The 22,628-nt window shown below is 39.5% G+C and overlaps 1 protein-coding gene across 3 annotated transcripts in view; it reads right to left on the bottom strand.

The window, feature by feature from the left end:
* Positions 1–295: 295 nt before the first annotated feature.
* Positions 296–22,628, bottom strand: part of LOC131693245 (optomotor-blind protein) — a 363,110-nt gene continuing 340,777 nt past the window's right edge. For 2 of the 3 annotated variants that reach the window (XM_058980914.1, XM_058980916.1), the window contains 2 exons: positions 3,832–4,067; positions 296–3,742 (listed from right to left, as the gene is read on the bottom strand). In XM_058980914.1, the coding sequence (XP_058836897.1) occupies positions 2,919–3,742; positions 3,832–4,067 (1,060 nt within the window). In that variant the 3' untranslated portion in view covers positions 296–2,918. The remainder of the gene's footprint in view (positions 3,743–3,831; positions 4,068–22,628) is intronic. The other variant, XM_058980915.1, reaches the window with a different exon arrangement.

Here is a 22,628-nt window from a genome sequence, read left to right as displayed (position 1 = left end):
CGCGGCAGTCATTTGATAGGCATTTTGTTGTTTATAAAGGAAATTAGTTTGATGGATCGGCGAGATAAGCGCCAGGTTTATTGCTAGTTTTTCTACGAAATTAAGGCAGGTAGTGGCAGCAGTGGAGCGCACGGATCATTCCACGGTTCTCCGAGTCCGCGCGGAGGGATACATTTCAGAGTACCACCCGCGGATCGGCGGGACAAGCGGCAGCGGGTCATTAATCATGTCGCTTGTTAAATTTTGTTTTCGGATAGGAATTGCACACGAGTCGGACGCAATAACAACACAGGAGTAGTTTAAATTTTAATTATAATATTTTTTAATTTATTTCTTAAAATAGTTTTGTCATATATTTACTTTTCAATTATTGCTCTTTTACGACTTACAAAAATAGTCTAGATTTGTTCTTGCTTGCTTGCGTCTCGTGGTGGTGATTGTAAGACTGTGAACTGCACACAACTCTCCACTGTTCGTTTTGATCAGCGCATGCTGTGTTTGTTTTCTATATTTCAAATCAAAGTTTGGGTTGCCTAGAAACGGATACTCTAATCGTAATATTGCTCGTAACAAAACAGGAGGATCGTTTTTCCTGGGAACTTAGTCTCTGCGGATGATGGGTATCAATTATAAAAAAGGAAAACTATTACTCAATAAATTATCACACTTTCTTGTTCAGTAGCATTAATTTAAATCATATTCTGATTCATCCGATTAATTGCTGCTATCTTAACTAATGTTTACATTTCCTGCGATTAGTTGCTTGCGTTTTACACTTGTTTTCTGTTTACAATACTACATGCTAAAATTGAGGACGCTGCGAAATGAGAAATTAACCTAAATTAAATAACACAGGAGCTGAGGGGTTCTGCGGTTGTTATTGTGGTTGTTGTTTGCTTTCCTTCGTGTATACAACCCGAGCGACGCACAAAAGTGCACAGAAAAGTAGGTATACAAAACAAAATAAATAACTTAGTGGGAAGCGAAATTTGTTTAAAACAGTTTTACACTAGTTCATTTCCATGGTTGGGGCACTCGCTTTCAGCGAGCTTTTTTGTGTGTTTTGTATAGTTTTGTTCTGCGGGCCTTCCGAGTCTAGGTTTGTTTCTTCCTCTCTGCACCTTGTTTTTTTACAGAATTAACTTTACATTCCTTTTTTCTCTTCTTCATGCTTTTTAAAATGATTCAATTCTACTATAGTACTTGCTTTTTGTGGTTTTAAGTGTTGAAATTTATAATTCGTATGATGTTTTGTTTAGCTTTTCTTACTTTGTCAAGTTTAACTATATATGTTAGTTTGTTTCTGAGAAAAGGTCAATCGTCACTTGATTTTCAAATGCTGTTAGTATTTTTTTGTAATTTTTAAAATAGGCTATAATGACTGTACAAAATGTACACAATGAGATGTAATTTGCTGGATCAGGCTGGTCGGTAAACTGGTTCGCTGGTTGCAATGAGCAGGGTTTTCTGGCGCAAGTCTCAGTTAGTTTGTAGTTGATTGAACATTTGAGATTCACGGTAGCTAAATATTCTCAAAACTTTTAAAATGGTAAGGGGTCTAACGGTTCGGCTTTTATTTTTTAGTAATAATTAAGGAACTTATTATTAGAAGATAAGAAGATCGAATGTATGTGGGTTTTCAATTCTCTCATGGAAGAAAAGTGATTCAATTTGATTGGACCTCAGAGGCAGTGTTTTTTACCGAAGCGATTTTAGTTTGTTTTCACAAGGCTTAAACATACAATATTACGTCAATTCCCAGTGAAAAATATCGTTTTTATGGAATTTATAACGGAAATGAAAAAACTAGAGATGCCATCCTGTTTTGACATTTAGCTTTCTATCGGGAGCCACCAGTCGAATTTAAATAGTCTTTTAGAATCCTCAATCAAGAAACATGTTGTGAGTAAGTATCTGAAAATCGGGATCATGTGGTTTGGAGCAAAAATTTAGCAACGCTTAGAAATTTTTTGGCTTGTTCTAGAAATCAAGGGTTAATAATATATCTCATTTTTAATTTTTCTGTGTAAAATTCAATCTGCCTTGGAACCTTTTATAAGATACTTCAACGGACAAATATTTTTCTGAAACTAAAGCTTACCTTCTAAATCCTGATTATAAATCATTTCTACAAAGTCTAGTTTTTTTTCTATGACACTTGGCCTACCGAAGACGAAAATCCGTTTCGCTTAACACCAGAATATCCAATAGGATAATGTTTGCATTTATTTCAATTCCATGTTTCCCCTCGTTCCCACGCAAATTAGGTTATGCCTAGAGAATCAGTCTACCGATTAGCCATTAGGCGAAGATCGGCTTCCCAGCCGGCTCCTCACCCTGTTCTGTACAACGATAATATTTACAATAGTTAATCGACTCTTTGGTAAATGTTATTCCCATTTTCATCCCATTTTGTAGTGAATCGCGAACTTCTACCCTCAACGAAATTATTCCTGATGATCGCAGCTTAATACTTCCTTCAACGGGCCTCCTGGGCGTTTCCCGAGTACGGTCTGTCTATTTACAATACAATCAATGCGAAGCGATTAAAATTGAACTTTTGCTTTGTTAAAAATAATGCGAAATTTTTTAGTCCTTCTAAGGATTGATTTAGCTAACTTTACACAAAATTCCAGAGGTTTGACTTGTGATTCCTCTACCATTGATCGCGTTTCGACACACTAGCTTTAATCATAAATATTTGCACAGTAATTCATCTAAATAACAGGTTCTGCTAACATTCTCATTCGAAACCCTCCGGCGGTGGAGAAGAGGACCCGATGTTCACCGAGTGGCCACGCCGTGTACAAGAGATTCATTCATATTGCGCTGAATATCTTGCTAGAGCTTATTGCCAACTGTCACATGTCCTGGTCGAGCTTCAAACTACTGTCACCCGCCGGACAGTCCAGGAGTCGTCACTGGTCGTGCCCGGCGAGCTGTTGCAGTTTGCTGTTCTCCACATTACCGTTGATGTTGTGCTGCACTTCCAGACCGTTGACCATTTTTTCTATGCTTTTCAACTCGGACGGTGAGTTGGAAGGCATGGTGGTGACCATTGCTGATGGTGGAGGTTGAGGGACGGCTGCGGTGGTAGTGGCAGTAGATCCTGCTTCCGCCGAGGCAGGAGATGTCGGATTCTGTGTGGGTGTCGGAGATACTGAAATTGGCCTGGTTGGCGGTGAATTTGAGGCAGCTCGTGGATGTGGACTACTGCTAAGACTTCGTGGGCCACCGGAGTTTGAACCGGGCGTGACGGCATCAAATGCCGATCCTAGCCCGGATCCGGGTAAACTGTACGGTGAAAAACGGTGACCTTTGAGACTGTGCAGTGGCGAGGATGGTGAGTGACCAGAGTAATGACCGAAAAAGGCCGGATGCTGTGCCGCCAGGGCAAGTTGGGCGTTGAACAGTAGGCTGGGGTTCATTGCAGCAGCTGCGGCATGATTGTGCAGGAGCGACAAATGATGCGGCGGGTATAGCCCCGGCGGGTACAGATACGGTAACAAGTGTGGAGGCGGGTGGATTGGTGGCCCGACGGAGATGTTCGGCGAAGGATATGACGTACCGGCGCTACTCGACGACTCTTTTGGACTGCCCGAGGTCGGACGAAAGGCACCTGTGCTTCCTGAAACACTGTCCGAGCAGTTGGAATCACTTCCGTCGCGCTCGTTCTCATCGGACTGAAGCCGCCGTCGCATCGCTTCCTCCGCCCGTTGCACGTCTTCAAAGTTGAACCAACCTGTGTTCGGGTCGGGGAGAAAATAAACGAAATATTCGATTAGAATCAAGAAATCAACCACGCCAATGGCTGCGTGCGAGTAACATTACCTGCATGATGTTGCATCTGCTGGCTGAGTGAGAGGAGTGGGCTCTGTGGTGGTCCTACGACATCCAACAGCTTGTCGTCATCGTCCAGGTTTGATATGCTATTCGTTCGGTGGTCCAATCCAGCTGGACCTCGGGAGGAGCTAACGGAGCTCGGACTTAGCTTATCGCCGTCCGAACTTCGCTGGCCCATAAGCGATTGTCGGAAAGCGGAACAGCTGGAAAGAGGGAAAGACCCACTTGAGAGAAATTTTTTAGGAACTGTTACACCACGGATCGAAGTGTGCATATTCTGATGGGGGACTAATTTAACCGAGAAAAACCAAAATACCCGACAATGTGCCAACAAGCTACAAATCACCAAAAATTACCACCCCTTTCCTTCTAAGTGGTCGCACACAAATTAGAATGTATCTCGTGATATGAGTTCTGTTTCGAAAACCAGTCATTAGGAAGTTTACCCTTTGGCGAAGGGTGCTAATGATCGATTTCCCATGCCGATTGCCTAGGGTGAACGAGAATATGCGAAACCGGTACAGAGGGGTGCCTCCGGCGCAACCCTTGAAATGCTAAAATTTTCTAAGTAGAGATAAGGGTGGTGATTCATGCCAAACAAATTGAAATAGTTGTTGTAATGTATCTGTCTGTCTCCCGATCGAAGATATGTTTACATTTAGTAAATAATTTATGCTGTTACTTTAGATTATTCACAACACACGATGACTCGGTCGTTTTGTTGTGATTCAGAGGAGGTTTTCTTTTCTCGAAAGTTTGCAAACAATCGTGAATGTGCAGTTTTGTTACAGTATCTACGCAGCGATGAATCTCGGTTCAAATCCTGCCACTTACTAATTGAATGCTGATGCTCCTTGGTGTGGGATGATAAATTGCGGGGCCACGTGGCCGGAAGTGGAATCATCGCACGATCCGTGGAAGCCAGGATTCGAGTGTTTCTTTCAGCACCTCGACGAATGCACGAAATGATGGGCGCCCTCAAACTCATAAAAATAACAGAAGAATTCAACCAAAACTCGATTTTTATGAGCTTTTTATGTTTTGCCTCTTTTCGTATGTAAATTGAAAGCAAACGCACCAAACTTGTCGGCTGTCATCATGAATAAATGATAATTCGAAATGGCGTGTGTGCGGTTTAACCCGTTCGCTGCTGCCAAAGTCGATGATTGCACATCAAAGGCGCAGTAGGCGACTGCGATGAATGATTGGGCGAAAATCGAATACGCGCGAAAGGAGGTGAACCGTCCCGAGCGTTGTGGAAGGGCCGACGCACTATGGGAAGGTTCCATACAAACAGGTGGCCAAAAAATGTTTGTCTCATATTCTTTCGCGAAAAGCTTGTTTGAGCTGTAATAATGAACGAAACTCATAATGGACGTATCCAGGTTTAAAAACCTTAAGGGGGAGGAGGAGGGGGAGAGATGTGGGGGGTTGGTGTAAGGTATTCAAGGTAATTTTTTTTAAACAAATAAAAAAGAGGCACAGAGAGTTTTAGTCAATTCCATCACTTTCCATATAATGATGCAGTATTTGAACAATATTTTTTTAAATTTTCATTGGTCAAGTGACAGTGAATTTTCGAAGGCACCTCGAAAAAATGCGGTGTGCATCATAACTCAAAATCTACTGGGCCAATCGTTTCGAAATTTTTCACAGTTCTTCTTCACATAATTCTCCAGGTAACTACAAGACCTTTCGACAAAATTATTATTACAACTATTTTTACAAAAAATGTTAGTAGTTTTTTTTTGCGAAAATGGGACTTTGGCTTCGAAGTGTTTCAAAAAACTCAAAAAGCGAAAAAAAAGGAAAAACTCAGATAACATGTGCTTTCTAACCCTCAAACCAATAGTAACGGAGAAAGAATGCATGTCGCAAAAGAGACAAAAATATTTCAATTTATTTATTACAAAGAAGTAAATAGAAAGTAGTTTGAAGTGCATAGGCAATTTAGTGATTATTTCAATGTTGAAATGACCAATGAGCTTTAAAAGAAATGTCGCTCTTTCAGTTGATTGCTATGCCAATATATCTTCTTCATATTTATAGTTTGCGATTAATTGTTGTTTCATTTGGAGCTCTTGTTCCGGAGATATAGTATAATGAATCCTATATAAACCAATATCACGAAAACGAAATAGTTAAACTATCAGAATAGGTCTTGAAATGCATTTTTTATATTACGAGTGGCCATAAAAAATTTCTTGGTCGCAAAACCTGCTTTTGGCGATTCCGGGGCTCATTATTATAAGCATGAACATTTTTTGAATTTACAAATCATGCTATTTAAAAATTTCAAATATTTGGTTACATTGATCGTGTTAATGGTAAGTTGGAAATTCCAGTACAACTCAGTACCATTTATTGCTACACAGTAATGTTGAATAGCAAAAATGTAGTCAGATGAATTATCTTTTCAACAAAATTGTAGTCCACGCTCATTTCGTTGTGGAATATGAAGCACTCGACCGAAACATGTACTGAAGTATCCTTTTCTGGTCGACTAGTTTAGACTACCTTTAAAACTTCAAGTGATGCGTTCTCAGTTTGGGGCAAATTCGGGCAACTAAAATCTTCGCTATAAGTTAGAAGATGCATTATCCTTGCATCCCCCATCGAGAATTCCGGGGGACATTGGGGGACTTTTTTTCCCGGATCCAATTTGTGGATATTTCAGGACTTTGAATCGTTATTTTTCATATAACTCCATACCAATGCAATATATTTGCATTTTCAATAATATAATCACAAAGCTGGCATTCTTAGCTTTAAAATGGCATATAAGAACATATGTTTCACTCAAAATTCAGCAAAGATACGAACAGTTGAAAAAACGCACGTGATATTTCTATTTTTCAAAATTTTTATCTTTGGACACCCATATACTCAGTTAAGTCAAATATATTTCTGAGATACTCTGGGAATTTCTTAGCTAGAGTATATATAAACATTCAGTATAGAATTGGTTTGAATTGGAGTTGATGCAATTTTCGATTTTTGGCCACATGCCTCCCCATAGTGGCGACGATTCGATGCGTAAACTGTTAACCTTGCTGGGCGTTCGGTACAGGTTCCAGATGAGGCCAGTTTATCGGCTGTACATTGCAACATTGCTGTAATTCGGTATTCGATCTGCCATCAACTAACTATGATATTTGTTCATTTGACACCTATTTTAAAGGCACTTTTAAAATGTGTTGTGCGAACTCAATCGCACTGCTAAGTGAACAGTTCTTTTGTACTAGAATATTATATACGTTGAATAAAAGTAAGAATATTTTGCGTAGGCCTATAATAGATGCATGACATACATGATCGAAGCAAAAAAAAGGGTTACACCAAGAATCGAGTTATATGTTTGACAGCTTGCATACATTCTGTTTTATAGCGATATCACCGGTGATACTCTGGCACTGGCGCAATTTATAGCAATAGTGGCACCATAAAATTTATGAAAATGTGCCTTCACAATAACGTTTCGTGTCAGAATTCGCGCGAACCGTGACCCGAGTCTTTGAATATTTATATTCGTTTCGTGCCATGAATTGAGCGGCCGACGCTGGAAAAATCGGCTTCGATCAAACAAATTTGACTTACTTTTTTCTTGTTTTGCTGTCTAAGTACCATTTGAAGCTAGAGAGCCCAAGTGTGACACTATAGCTTGCAAAAAATACTGACCAAAAATATGCTCTCAAGCAGAATTCGAGCCGGTGTTCTCTTAGTTATTAGCTGGATGTGTTCACCACTCCTCTAATTGTTCGTATAATGTAGATGGGAATTGAAATCATCAATTGATTGGAATAAATGTCTGCTTTTAATTTACAGATCACTTTTCACCCTTCGTTCAGGTAAACATTATCTACATTATCTCAAAACCATCAACCGTACCAGATGCCCATTGTACTCATTAACAAGACATCATTCAATAACTTGACACTTATTCATCATTTGCTTTGTCGCTTATTCTTTAGTTTGTATGAATTCAAAGTGTCCTTAACAAAAAAAGCTACCGTCGTCCATTCAGACCCAGCAAAACCGTGTTGTACTAAAAGCTTTTTGCACTGCACATTTTCATTAATAATTAATTTGTAATTGTCTCTCGCCACCTGTCCAAGCTCGATCACCAGGTCCTCTGATGATGACAGCTTTAAGGGCAGGTTAATATATTATTAACGATCCAATGCTTTATGCGAAACTTCGAACACGGCGGACCCATTCGGAGCTAATTCCCTAATTGAGCAATTTGATAACGAAGTACAGGAACGTCCCGTGGAGCTAATATTATTGTGTATTTTATTGCCGGGAAGGCCGTTAGCGAACATACACTTGACAGTCCATTAATTGAGTAACCTGTTTTTCACATTCTTGTTTTTGAATTGAAGCTTTACTAAAAAAACATAACGTTCAGCGCTTGGCTATTAGTTGCAATAAGAAATGACGATGTTCATTAAGCAACTTTTCAGTAACCGCCATTGTCAACAAAAAACTTTTTATTATGTTTCATAAACATAATTTCTCATTTTTCACAATTACGTAATTGAAGGAGCTGCCCGCTATGATTACACGAAAAAAAAAACTTATGTTACGATATTTTGTGCACGTTACGAAACTGTCAAATTGCATTACACTTTGATACAATTGGACACACAGCAGTCAACAACTAGGAAGCGCTTTTTTAAAGTGATTATCTCGCGAATATTATGTTTGGATATTCGGCAAATATTTTTTTTTAATTTTGTAAAAATCGTCTCACACTCTTGCTTACATTGCGCATTTGTGGATTAAATAACAAAAGCTTCGAATTGGGCATACTTTTTCTAGAGTTTTTGATTTCCTGCGATGATTTATTTTACATTGACGACAATAATGTACTGTATTTCAATGCCTACACGCAGAAAAAAGATTTGTAGGGTCAATAAATTTATGCATTAAATTCAATAAATTAAATTATTGGTCGGGAGACAATAAAATTATTTATTGAATTCAATAAAATTTATTTATTGTTTCAATAAAACAAAATTATCGTTCCGTTTTTCAATAATTATTTTATTGAAATTAAAAGAAAATTATTGATACTAAAAATGTATTTATTGAAAGCAAAAATTTGTTGTTGTTCTAATAAAAAAATATTTTCAAACCAATAAGTTTGTTTGTTAAAGTGATAAACAATAAATGATTGGATTCAATAACACATATTTTTGTTTTAAATATGCTAATTTTTTCTGCGTGTACGCGATTAGTACGATCAACTGTTTACTGCTATTAGAAGAAGAATACAATTAATTTAATTGTATAGTTTTGCTCTGCGAAAAAATATGGCTTGTCAATTGACTACAAAAACCTGAATTGATTGAAAGTAGTTCCACAGAAGAAACCCCTAAATAAAAAAGAAACTCCAATAAGAAAACATTGCGATTTCATAAAATTTGTAACACAACGATCATTGACCGGACCCTTCCCAATCAGCTCCCTGGGACCAATTCCGTTCCAATTTGTCGTAAAATTGAAGCTACCGCGGTTTAGCTGACTGAATCAGTGCCTGCTGGTCGTCTGGTGGTCGCTTTGTGGAACTAATAATCATAACAAAAGATTACCATAACGAATAGAGGACGTGCGTCTTGCGACGACAATGACAACAATAATGACAGTTAAGCAATGCAATTGAGTCGTCGTGGTGCATTTGGGACAACTATCCGGATGTATGACGCACGTGGGATAATCGTGGCACGTGGCACAAACGACTTGGGATGACACATGGTGTTGCACTTGAAAGTGAGAACTGTCTGGTCTGGGAAAGGGCGAGGGTGCGAAGCGGAGACGGTATTTTACGGTGGCAGCATTTTTCGCTACCGGACAAACAGTTGTGAAGGGTGTCGGAGCGACCAACGCGACGGCTGATGCCTAGCAGAGAAGAGTACGCCACATTTGGGAACAATTTTCTAATGGGTAGCAGTGTCAATTGGGCTATTTATTTTATTTGTTTTGATAAAAGTGATTTATGGAGGTTGACGAGCCTTTCAGGACAATGTTTATGGGTTTTCTTTTCATATTTTGAGCACAATAGGTAATGACTTTAACAATGGTACGTTTAATTAATTTATTTATTTAGTCACTTATTTACTTTTGATTTTTTTCAATCCACTGTTTCGATATTGTGATAGTCTGCAAAATAATTTAGGATGAAAACAAGCTTGTGTGTTTAATCTAGATAAAGAAATTTCAAAATAACAATCCTTGACTTACTAAGTTATAGGTACTGCGATCTTCGCGCGTAAAGCTGTAATATAGCATAATAATTAGAAGAATATACTTGTAGTTGGCGTATTTCAAGACGACAAGTTTTTGAATTTTCCAAGAGAGAACGATCTAGACCCCTACTTTTTGCTTCCCCCAAAACAAAGCCTACACTCAAAATATAAATTCATAAATATAATGAAATTGATCGTGCAATGCATGAGTTGATTCGTCGTTTTCTGCAACGAAGTATTTTCGTGCATTGCAAATAGTGGGTTTCGTTCATTTCAAAAACTGAATGGCCACTTGATAACCGAAAGTTTTCGTAAATTTTACTTATTTAGTGTACATTGCAGAGTGTTCTCGTTGATAACGACTTTATTTTTCGTGAATCAAACGAAATTATTCGTTTATTTTAATAAATATTTGTGTAGATGACGAACGATTTTGTTGATCGCACGAATTCATTTCGTTCATCTTAGGGAAGTTTTGAAAGCATTTTATTTTGGCATTGCTCCGCATAATATGGAACGAACTCGGTTTCTTTGTCAATTATACCGGAAGAGAGAAAAACTCAAACTTATTCATACAAAACCAACGAACAGTTCGTGATGGCTTAACTGAATCCGACCAAATCCGTACTGCTTCGGATTCTGGATCAACTGGAAGCGAAAGAGGTTCAGAAAATCTTCCTGAATCCGGCGGACACGGATACGGATACTAAATAGTCAGAACGAGACCGTCATGATGATCAACAATTATCTGACATATAGCAACAAGGACACCATACTCAAGCTTAATTGAAGCTCTATTGACGTGGACGGTTTGACGAATTGTGCTCGTAAATATCATAAAGACTTTCGTATATAGCAGCGAACAATTCGTTTGCCTAATGTAGCCGGTTCGTAATAACCCAACGAAAGTCGCTTCGTCGTTCTTACGAGAAATTCGTAATAAAAAATAAAAGTGTTTTAATAGAACTACGAATGTTTCATCATATATACGAAAAATTGGTATATTATATGAAGATTGTCTGTACGAAACTTATTCGTAGTGATTTACGAATATATTCTATCAGTGTATCAGCAATTTACGGGTTTAAACCACTGTAATGTAATAAGAGAGGCGACAAACATTCACAATAATGATATCTTAATCTAAACACTCTTAAAATATCAGAAACATCGTCCTTAACACATACATCAGCTCAAATAGACGTCTAATAAATATGATTAAAACTTCGTGGTAATGCTCTGTTGCTGTGTGATTAAAACGCCGAAGAGGTGTGTGTTCTCAGGAGAATATTATTGCGTAATGCCCTTGTTTTAACTTGCATGCCAGCTTGTTCGATTAAAGCTGGTGAATCGATCCATACTGACAACACATTGGGAACAATTGGGGCCAGTATCTCTGCAGGATGTCGAGCTAAATTAATTGGCAACGCAAAAATTCGCGATAAGGAAGCTGCCTCAGAGCAAATCGTATGAATTTGCGATTCGTTCGCTGGTTCCAAACTCCCGAACAATATTCCAGAGATGTCCGGTCTAGGGAATAGTATAAACTTTTTAGCCGTTAAATATCTGTGAATGATCAGCCAGTATGTAAGACGATGACCAGGTTTCGTTACAATTACATATAAGTAAGTTTAGAATCTAACAGCACTCCAAGATTCTTTACGGAACACTCTCGAGGAATAAACAATCCCTATTGTAGTCGACGATAAAAGAGACACCAATTGCTGAAGATATTGAATTATTTGTGCATGAAATGTGCTTTCTGTTAATAATGAAGATTTTTAGGTCATTAAGCGTGGTCTTTTCAGTCTGAAATTCACATCGTTGAAGTAAAGTTGGAAGATATGTGGCCCGAGATTGCTTCCTTGTGAGATGCCAGGTGTATCTGAAAACAAAGGAACCCACTTGACATTCACTGTTGCAGCAAAAGCTATTGAAAGCTCGAAGACCATGTGCCCATGAACGAGGAGCGCTTTCAGGTCCGACTAGTGAAAAATCTTTTCACCGAGGAACTAAAGGGTGCTCGGATGAGAGATTAAAACAACTTCATATTTTCTGCGCCGCAGTTTCAAAGGTTATAGGTTTAGCTTTAGCATAGTCTGGTTGTCTTCGAAGAATGACTTAAGACAAACATCGGATAACAGATTTAGCATAAAACCTTATTGCTTGCAGCAATAAGCAATTTGGTTTATTGTTCATTGGGATTCCAAGGAAAAGTTATGGTTTTCTTTACAAAACCCTGAAATTTAGGCTGCTCGATGGATGTTTCTGAGAGGCAATCAAGTTGTTGCCGACAAACGTAATGTGTAAGCAATGTTCGTTGACTATATGTCACATTTTAGACTGATTTGGGTTGGATGGTCCGGTAGGGATAAGTATTGTCGGACGTATTTTCACCACACGATTTTTTTTAGGAAAACTTGGCTTACAGGCTCTACACGACCATTAACACACCACGATTAACTTATACCTCCCTTGCATGGTGGCCCAGAGTTAAATAAAAGATCATGCAAACTAACTAGCTAAAATTCAGAGCCTAGCCTACCTCTCTATCTATTCATCTACCGTCATTGCACAATCATGTTATGGGGGAGGCGGGACGTGGCTCTCTGAGAGTGCTAAGGGGTAAACCACTTTTTGATGGGGATTTAAATGATCACCTGAGTATAATGACGGAACTCAAACTAAACGCTTTCCTGACTATAGTTCAAGATAAAACGGAGGCTAAACCAAACTTCGACATCTCACATAAAGTCCACATAATGGATCGTCGGATATGAGATGTAGGGGCCCAGTGCTTCCTCAGGGTACAATATTCCATACGGATGGTTTTAAAATGATTGATCTGACTGGCACAGGAGTTTAGGGACAAAGAATTAAAGAAGCGATATCATTGGAAAAATGTCTTTGAGTAACTGGGAAACTAATTCACTGGATTATTTAATGCGTGTAGGGAATACGCATGGTCCAGTCGGCGTGAATGATGACTTTTGAATTATGTATGAAGGTTGAGAATTGACAGTTCGCAAGAAGATTTCTCAATCTGGTTTCAATTTTCGGCAGTCATATCAGCACGAAGAACAAATGTTATATTGTCATATTCATTTAAAATGTGCCTTAGATAGCCTAACAATGCGCGCGAATATTTTTAACATACGAACCAATCGTGCACCGAGAAAGAAGCCAATACACAATTGTCATTCTAAAAATGATACACGATAAGTAACGCGTGTATTACGAAACCTTTAACTACATAGATAAATCGACGAAAGACTCGAGTCACTAAAAGTAAGCGCATTTCTTTTCGCCAAAATTAAGGAGCAAGGAATAATGAAATCGCTCACCTTCCGTTTGATTCAATTAAACATAAGCAACACTCTCGACTGTTGACTGTCTGGAGCTGAAATTGCTTTTTTATAAACCGAGCATTTCAAAATTAATTCAATAAACGAAAGATCTATCATAAATTCTCGGTAACCTGCTGCCCAGAGCAATAACCGCATGATAACACTATTGCGAGTTGCATAGTTGCGGGTCTGCGAAAAATCAATCACGAATGTGTTCTCCCATAATGGGCGACATTTATTTTGTAGTTCACTCATTTGGGCGCAACGGAACTTTACTGTGCCTTTTGTTTGTATGCTGTTCGCAAGCGACGCGCTTTTTGACTTCTGTGCTGCATGACATGAAGAACCAGATTAAGCGGTTGCTCCTTCAGTGAGCCATTTACACGATTTCCGCAGGTTAAGCATATGAAACTGTCGAGGTTAGTCGAAAATATCTGATTTATCATGCTGTCTGTACCTGTGGTTTGAAAAGCGACATTATTACAACCGGGTCATCAACCAGGAAACTTATGTGAACGGAACTTCAGCTATCCTGGCACAATTGTGCTGTTTTGGCGATAAAAACATGGAGTGGTAAGGGCAAGGACTGAGTGGACGAGGTGACTGGACAGAATCTGACGGCAGGAGTTAAACGAATGACTCGGTAATTCGGATTCGGTTTACCGGAATTCTAGATGAATATTTTTTTTTATATTTCATAGTTATTTAATTGATGATTATAAATTTACATGAGTTCTTATTTGAGCAACTTTTGTTCGTAACACGCTTTACCACCATGGGTCGGAACTTTCACTATTTCAAATGATTTTAAAGGGTAACTTGAAGGATTTGACATGCTCTTTCGACAAGGTATGTGGAAAATCTCGTCGAATCTATGTAAAATTTTTGGGAACTTTCCAAGTTTCTTGAAACCCTCGAAATCGAATCCTAGATTCTAAAGGTGGTTATCACATACTAATGTTGAAGACGCTCGTAAACTAGCACAGCAGTTAGTTTCAAAGAGCCCAGAAGGTATGAATTTCAAAATTTGTGCATCCTATTGAAAACGTATTCTCGCAAAAATGCATATGTTTCAAATCAGTGTGACAATATATATGAAGATTCGTTTTCCACTCCAAGAGTAGTTGATATTTTGACTCCAGTTTTTTCTCTCGTATTTGTTCGTAGAACTCAGTTTCAGCATATCGAAATAGATTGATGCACATTTTATGGATTATAGACGAGGGCACGAAATAACGCATTTTGGGTTTTTAATCGGTACATCACCCTACCTAGCTCGATGTTGCTTGAGCAGGTAAAGTTAGTCCAAAAGAAGCGCGCAATTCCGATAACGGAGCGATCCCAGCAAGAAGCACCTAGCAGTCGAGAAAGGGGTGAAATAGCATCGCTGTCGTTGGTTGGGTATAATAACACGTCAATCGGTGGCGGTCAAACGCAGCATGCGGCAAGTTGGTGGGAATTTTTGTGATTAATTTCACCAACAAATTGTCGCTACACATTTGTAACCCATTATTATGCTGTTCGACAGCAGAGGGGAAGAACGGAGTGTCAAAATATTTAACATCGAATGAGTTATGGATTTGCGACGAAAGTGCGGATCAATCCGAATGTTGAATGAGTTAAGTGAGCTGGAATTTGATACATTTTGTTCCTCCGGTCGTGCAAACATCGAAAGGTTGGAATGGAACGCCTCAGGGGGAATGGGAGTAGCCTTGTATTTACTTTAATTCCGCACTGATTTGCAACCACGCCGCAACGGTTTCCCAAACCGGGAGAGGGAGCTATGAATCACTACTGTTGATAATTGAAATCCTGTTAAGTGCAGTTATACATCAGGATCAGATTACTCGCCTGTGTGTGCACTTTGGCTTTAATTGATTTGACCTTCCGCCCGGCTTCGAGGAGGATGCTCTAGGCATAATTCTTTGTGCAAATATTCTGCACCCTCCTCCTACACAGTTCTTGTATTCAGTCGGGTAGCCCACAGCTCAACTTCATCCCCGAAGCTTCCCGAAGTTCAACTGTGCGTACACACATCAGTCAGCGGCGGCAATCAGCACCGACAGACTGAGCAAATAAATCCTCGCGCATAAACAACTTCCCCCTGCGATCCAATAGCACGAATGAGGATGAATCCGCCAAATGGGGTGTTTTCTGATTTCTTAATGTCATTCACATTGACTTGTACAGTCTGCGCTCCATTGTTATCGTGATCCTATTTTCGATGTTTGTTTGGTATCACTTTAACCAAGATTACAACCTTTAAGACCGAGATAATGTTGGTATGATATTGCTTGGCGGTATCGAGACGCCGCGGGGAAGGCCACAGGAATAACATTTGCTTAATCGAAGATTAAATTGCTATTTGACCGACCTTCCGAGATTCGGCCGATGTAAATTTACGGAACGAGATTCAATTACGGTCGTGTCAAATCCGTGTAAAGCCTCTGTCAGTTACGGACCGTTTTGTGAAATTTCAATTAGAGACTGGGATTGATCAATCAATTTGATGATTTTAAATTGACATTACGCGTTGAAGTGATGTTTTTGCAACAATTTTCGCTGCCTCGAATGAATTGTGAAACATTCAAGTAAACTTTACCGTTTATCATGCTTTATCACTAAACTGATGCGGCTACTTGAAATATTGATCCGTTGCCTTAATTTTTGATGATGTCTTTCTGTCACAAACCTTGCCAGTCAAGACACTGACACTGTCCAATAGGCAAAGAGGGGTGAATATAAATACTTCGATATCAATTATCAGATCCTTCCTAATCCTATTTACCATGGTATAGTCACTGTTGTGTATCCTGATGACCCTTGCTGGAAAAAGCACTACCTGCCTCTACCATTTTTGATTCCCAGATGGGGAAAACCGAACTGGTCGGAGTAACCATCGGGGCGGAAGAAAAGCAATGAAAAGCAATCAATTCCAGCATCATTGATCGCCTTTTCTTAATCCTCTCCCTTCCGTAAAATAGATGGTGGTAGAAGGAATCGGGGAGATGCTTCCAAAATACGTCCAAGGAAAAATGGAATCAAATCGGACAAACTTTGTCCGCCTGGTTCCGTTGAGTGAAGTCACTAGTGCAATTTCTACGCAACATTTGTTCCGGGGGATCGGCTGCAAATTTAAAAGCCCTTTTCGAAATTGAACCGGACTTTCTCCGCTGCCCAACACCGACTGAATCAAGATGAAGTGATTGCATTGTATTGTTTGATTTCGCATTCCCCCTCGCTCGGTGGCCTCGGGTGCTATTAGGGACGATATTTTGTATGCTGGTTCGAATGGGCGCGGCGCGGTGGTCGCATTCCCAAATTGGTCACATGTGGGCCGTTATCAGGTTGAATCGCCAGATCCCCTTTTTATGGCAGGACAGTCTGACTACTACATACTACAACACTGCTAAAGTGTAATTGCCCTCTATGCGTGGTACTGATTTAGCGTAAATAATCGGAACAGTCGACAGACTGCGTGGGCGTGCTTGCTGTTGGAGTTTCGATGGTTTAACTCGTTTCATTTTGATTTGAGTCCGATTAACTAAAGCTAAACCAACTGAATTTAGTTCATACCGTGTTTTCAATTTAGTCGATAGAGTGGATATAGTGAATATATTATAGGTTAGAATATTTGAATAGAAATCTAATAGGGGGTTGACCAATTATATGTTCACTTTGCGTAGGAAATATGCTAAAGGTATTTTAACAGTGTGCATTAACAAAGATGTATTTCTGCTCTATTCATTTTGGAATAATACTCGCTTCAGTTATCAGCTCTATCTTGCGATTGGATTTGCGCAGGAGAAATGTCAAGTAGTAAATTTAAGGTTACTCTTACACTGTCGGATAAATATTACGATGTGTCTTTGAGGAAATAATGAATTTTCCGTGTAATACCCCACATTTGAATTTGGATACTTTGTTGATCAATCTCAGTGGTTCGTCTATTCTACTGTAGCTTCTTCTCTTCAGCAGCCCGTATCACCTAATTTCCCATGTTGATCGGAAATTTGTGCCTTGTCGTGATTTGTCTTTTCACCATTTCATGATAGGAAAATTGGGGTAAGGGATAAAGAAAATAACGACACAGAGAACATAGACAACATGGAAGTATTCTTCACTCCCAATGGAATAAAAGAAACTTCTCGATGAGCGGATAAAGCAACAGCCCGAGGGGATATTAAGATAACAGGCTTTCATTCATTCATTCAAATACGGCTTAAACTATAGTTCTTTACCATACTCGATTAGGAACAATAGAATGTCCTTGAGTTTCAGCTCTCTGTACATAGGTTTATCTATGAATGGTGAACCAATCGGCAAACAACCAACAATCGGATTCACAAAGATCAAACGAATAATACTCAGAACGCTGAATAGTAGTCATGTGATAATTGAGTTTGCTCGCATCCGGTAGAAAATACTTTGTTCGAACGCTAGTTTGCAAACTACGCCAATGGTTAGCATGTTCATATGCAGCTCAACAGCGAATTTTGTGCTTTATCCAATTCATCGACAGCGGTAGAACTGGTTCTGTACAATCGAAATCAATCGCAGCGCCTGCACTAGTCAACTCGCCGTCCAGTAATACCGGAATAACCAGATACCCATAGAAGGTAGATAGCATTGGTAATGCCAAGTTCTTCGATTTGAGTTCGACATGCAATTACTATTTTCGATCTCGAATCTGCCGAACTAAGTGCTTTCAGGGCAGCTTGACTGTCAAAGCAAAGTGCCGATTATACGCCACACGGAATCACGAAGATTTTTGCTTGGAATACGGTACAGTATCTATCAAGCGATTGCTTTAATCTCATTTCACGACAATAGACATTAGCACCGACTCGGCCCTCCAACAAAGAACCGTCCATATAAAAAACTACATATTCTTCAAGTTGTCGCTCCATCCAGCTAGACAGCCATTCCTCGTGGGGAGGAACTCTCGCATTGAAAGTTTTAAATAGACACTGTGAGCGTAAGGTCAATGGGAGTAAGTATAAACTCGTCCCAGGTAAACAATTGGGGCCACAGTCTTCTGTGGCTAGTTGTACGATCTATTGGGTTACTGTTCCAGAGCCCAAAAACCTTAAGACGGTATGCACAAGAAAGTGCTTCTTGTTTCAGAAACACATATAGAGGTTTAATGTTCAAGAGTACCTCTAGAGTAGCAGTAGGTGTTGTCGAGAATGCACCAGTCATCGCCATCAAGACCATCTTCTGAAGATGGTTTTACTTTGACTTTGATTAGATTGTCACAACTTCTTCATTATGCCACCAAACAAGTTACCCGTATGCCAGTATTGGTCTCACAAGTGTTGTGTAGATCCACTGAATGTACTCGGGCTTGAGTCCCCCGGATTTGCCGAAAGTTCAGCTACATTGACCGAAGGCTATGCAAGTTTTATCGATACTGAAACCGATGTGCATTGTCTAATCAAGTTTTGAGTCAAAAATTACCCCATCGTACTTAACTTGATCTGCGACAATAATTTCAGCGTCAAAGAACTGCCACGGGCGAGCTCCGGATGTAGTTCCTCGCTACGTGAAAAGCACCATTGATGTTTAATTTGGATTAACGGATATAACATGAAGACACAACTGCTTCTTCTTCAGTTTCTTCTTAGTCCTGTCACTAAGTTATTCGGATTCTGAAAAGACATGGTCAAAACGCTAATTCCACAACTAATATATTCTTCAACAAGCCATCGGCGACAAGGTTTCATAGAAGTGATGACAGGACATTATCTCTACTTGTCTTAATGATGAGCACAGATGTCGGTTGTTAAGCATTGCGTGTATCCAGTTCGTGATATATGAAGGTATTCCATGACTTTGTGCTGGTTCCAAAATGGATTGAAGGGCACGTTGTCAATATTAAGAAAAACTCTTAAACTTGATTGCTTTTCCAAAAAAATCATTCCAATGTTGTAGACAACATAGTGTAACAGGGTGCTAGTAGAATTCCCCCGCTGATATGCACATTGCATAGCATGCAGCGGGTGCTCATCCAAGTGGTGTAATCGCAACTTGCTTGCTCTCAGCGTGTTCAAGTTTTCATAATATCTTTTACTCACAAAAAATATCCAATACTCTAGACAAACACAGCTCAGATGAAAAATAAGAATAAATAAATAAATAATCAAATAAAAAGGCAGCTCCACAGAAACGTTTTCAGTCGATCTTCCTTTTGACAATTTTGTTCGCAGTTGCTAACTTCTTACCAAATTGGGAGTATTCTTGCAGATTTTTATGCGAAAATGAGCGTGTAGTTTGTATCCATGTTTTGGTATTACGATAAAAACATATCCTATGAACTGATTTAGTTTCAAAGCTTGTTTAAGTTCAAAGTTTAAATGAAAATTCGGTTGCAGTTCCGCAATTAAATCCTCTTATCTTAATAGCCAAGTCGTTAGTCGATATATGTTGCTGTATGACCTTTGACGTCCTATTAGCAAGAGACGGAACAGTTTATCGCTGGCACTCAGGCGTTTATTGGGGATAAGGATTTCTAGCCTGGTCCAGATCAATTGCACAGCATCCGCTCGACAGTGCTGTACTGCAGTTTTCACCGGCATTGGTTCTACATTCCGTCCAACAGTCCTACATTGGCTCAACGTTGATTTGAGATTGGTTCAACATGGGTTCGACAGTTTTATGCAAAATATATTTTCACAGTTCATTTTGATTATTTTACTTTCCCTTGTTTTTTTATAGTTTTAAATACATAGCGAAGTTTGATGTTGTCAATTTTAGTTAATATCGAAAAATTGGTTGACTAGGTTAAAATATGCGAGATGTCCATATTACATCAGTCAATCCACAACAATTTTATTTATGAAATTTGTTAAACAAAATAATCAAAACGAATCATTTCCCCATAAAATTTTAGCTTTCTTGAATTTATCGTGAAGAAAAAGTATCTGATATAATGGAAAAATCTTTCGTTTAACCGTCGTTGATAAAGTGATTTTTTTTTCTTTTCTGTGTAATTACACTCACCCATCAATTTCCTTCTATTTTCCAATTTCCCTCAACACCAACATATCAATTTGCCTCCCTAATATATAATGTGAGAATTTAACATTCCAGAGCTGATAGCAGTACATCAGAGAAATCTATAAATAAATAAATATTTATAGATGCCCGCATATCGACCCACGTCAATGCAAAAAAAAACACGAACAAGTAGACATTCAACTACCGGGAATAATGTGAAAATTACAGGGCAAATAAATGAATACTTTTACACCATCAACCACCCCAATCCCGTACACAGGATATGAACTTCGTGCCTGCGTTGTTTCTGTTGTATCCTGGGCGGTGTGGCGTGGGCGTTCCCAGCGCCTGTCTGAGGTAATTTATCACAACATATCTTCACGTGGTATGCTTTTCGGTTTTTTTACCTCCACGTGGGTGGCTAATCGTAATCTAACTAGTGTGTAATTTACAACCTGAATTGCGAAGAAAAAGTTGAATGTGGGAAAACTGCTGCAAAATTTAGGGTTGATTCCATTGGAATGATTTCCCTTGGAATTGTGTTCCGAACACTTTCGTAGACCCTGAAAGATTAGAGGAAACCGTTGAATATGGTAGGAAGGACATAGAACGAGAAATTGCTCCTTCAACACGAAGAATGTGCCTAGTCGTGCAAAAATGCACGGAATGCATCCAAGCATTGTACCCACGAAAAAAAACTTTCATCAGCAGTGCCTGCTTTGCTATACATAGATATATGAAGGACATCACAGAGTGCTATGGTGAGTGGTTGCGCAGGAAACTATTTACAAGTGCCACACTGCCTACAGTAAGCAGCACAGTAGCTCACGTTTTCTATGGAATTGCATCCGGTGTAGGCAGGGTGCGTTGACATCTCAAGTAGTCACATTTCAGGGCATGAGTTAACTAAAACCTAGAAAATTTCTCTTACACAATGCATCGATTTTTTCCGTATAAAAATTACTACGCTACCTCTAGGGAGATTTCATTACCACAATGATCACAAGAAGGAATTTTCTTAATAAAACATGCAAATTTATGCGAATGAACCACATAGCAAAACCAAACACCAACTCGGAATGCCCCGTTATATCCTCCCAATCCAATGAACGGTTGGTCCTGGTTGATATCCTGACGTTGGCGTCATCACCATCCTGTCGGCCCTCTCTCCAGCATTATGCAAAGTAGAATTGAAAAAAGGAAACACTCTCTATGCACACCGCTGAAAGCATAAATCAGCATAGAAAATCGTGAAAACACCCACTTTTAGACAAGACTGCTATGGAACACGGAACGCGATAGCGTGCCGGTTAGATCCGATTCTGTACAGAGAGACCAGACCAGCGACTGCTTTTCGAGAACTCAAAACTGATATCATCATGATGTGTAAAAAGCTTATATATTGGGTGTGGTTTAATTTGCCACCAATTTGCATACTACACGAGTACGGTTTATTTTAGATTCTCGCCAAGTGGTTCCCGAAACAGTCAGCCGAATCGGGAGATGTGACTCTTGACACCATATCATCGCCGTGTCGTCATCAGCAACCGGTGCCGCCAGTACTAAGGCTAGAGTTTCGTGTAGCTCGATACGTGGAAGTTACCGAACAGAGCTCACACACGGACACTTTTCACGTTTCAGTTAGAACCAGATAGATGTAGCGCACGTAGAAACTCACATATCACTTTCTATCTCTCTCCTTCGGTACCCCATCTCTATTCAGGACGGAACATGCACCGGTGTTATGTAGTCGCGTGTGTCTGATTGTGTGTATGTGTATCATAGGACAACGAATTTTGCCGGGTGTGAGGCTATAATTTAGAGACCATCAGACATACATCTAACAGGAACTTGAAAGCGGCGGAACCATGGCAGAAAAACGGTTGTAGCACCTCCGAAAGTGGGAAACCACTATCATCAAATAGGTGCTGCAGTGGAGTGGGCTGATTGCTGGGGCTTTGTGTTCAGGACTTGTTTGAATTTTAAACAGGTACACCCACACTATTGCTACATCTGCAAATACTTTTGCCACACAGCCATAGAGCAGCGACCACTAGAATATCCGCGAAAGGACCTGCCGCTAGAAACAAGAGGGTTCTGTTAGAACCGATGCGATGCTGGTTTCGCTGTGTCTAACGTTGCATCGGTTCGAAATCGTGCACAGTTGAAACACCCTGCCCATCCAGATTCG

Source organism: Topomyia yanbarensis, chromosome 3 (assembly GCF_030247195.1).
Source record: "Topomyia yanbarensis strain Yona2022 chromosome 3, ASM3024719v1, whole genome shotgun sequence".
In the NCBI taxonomy this organism is placed as follows: domain Eukaryota; kingdom Metazoa; phylum Arthropoda; class Insecta; order Diptera; family Culicidae; genus Topomyia; species Topomyia yanbarensis.
The sequence above is the reverse complement of the archived record's forward strand: the minus strand, read 5'-3'. Positions and strand labels throughout refer to the sequence as shown.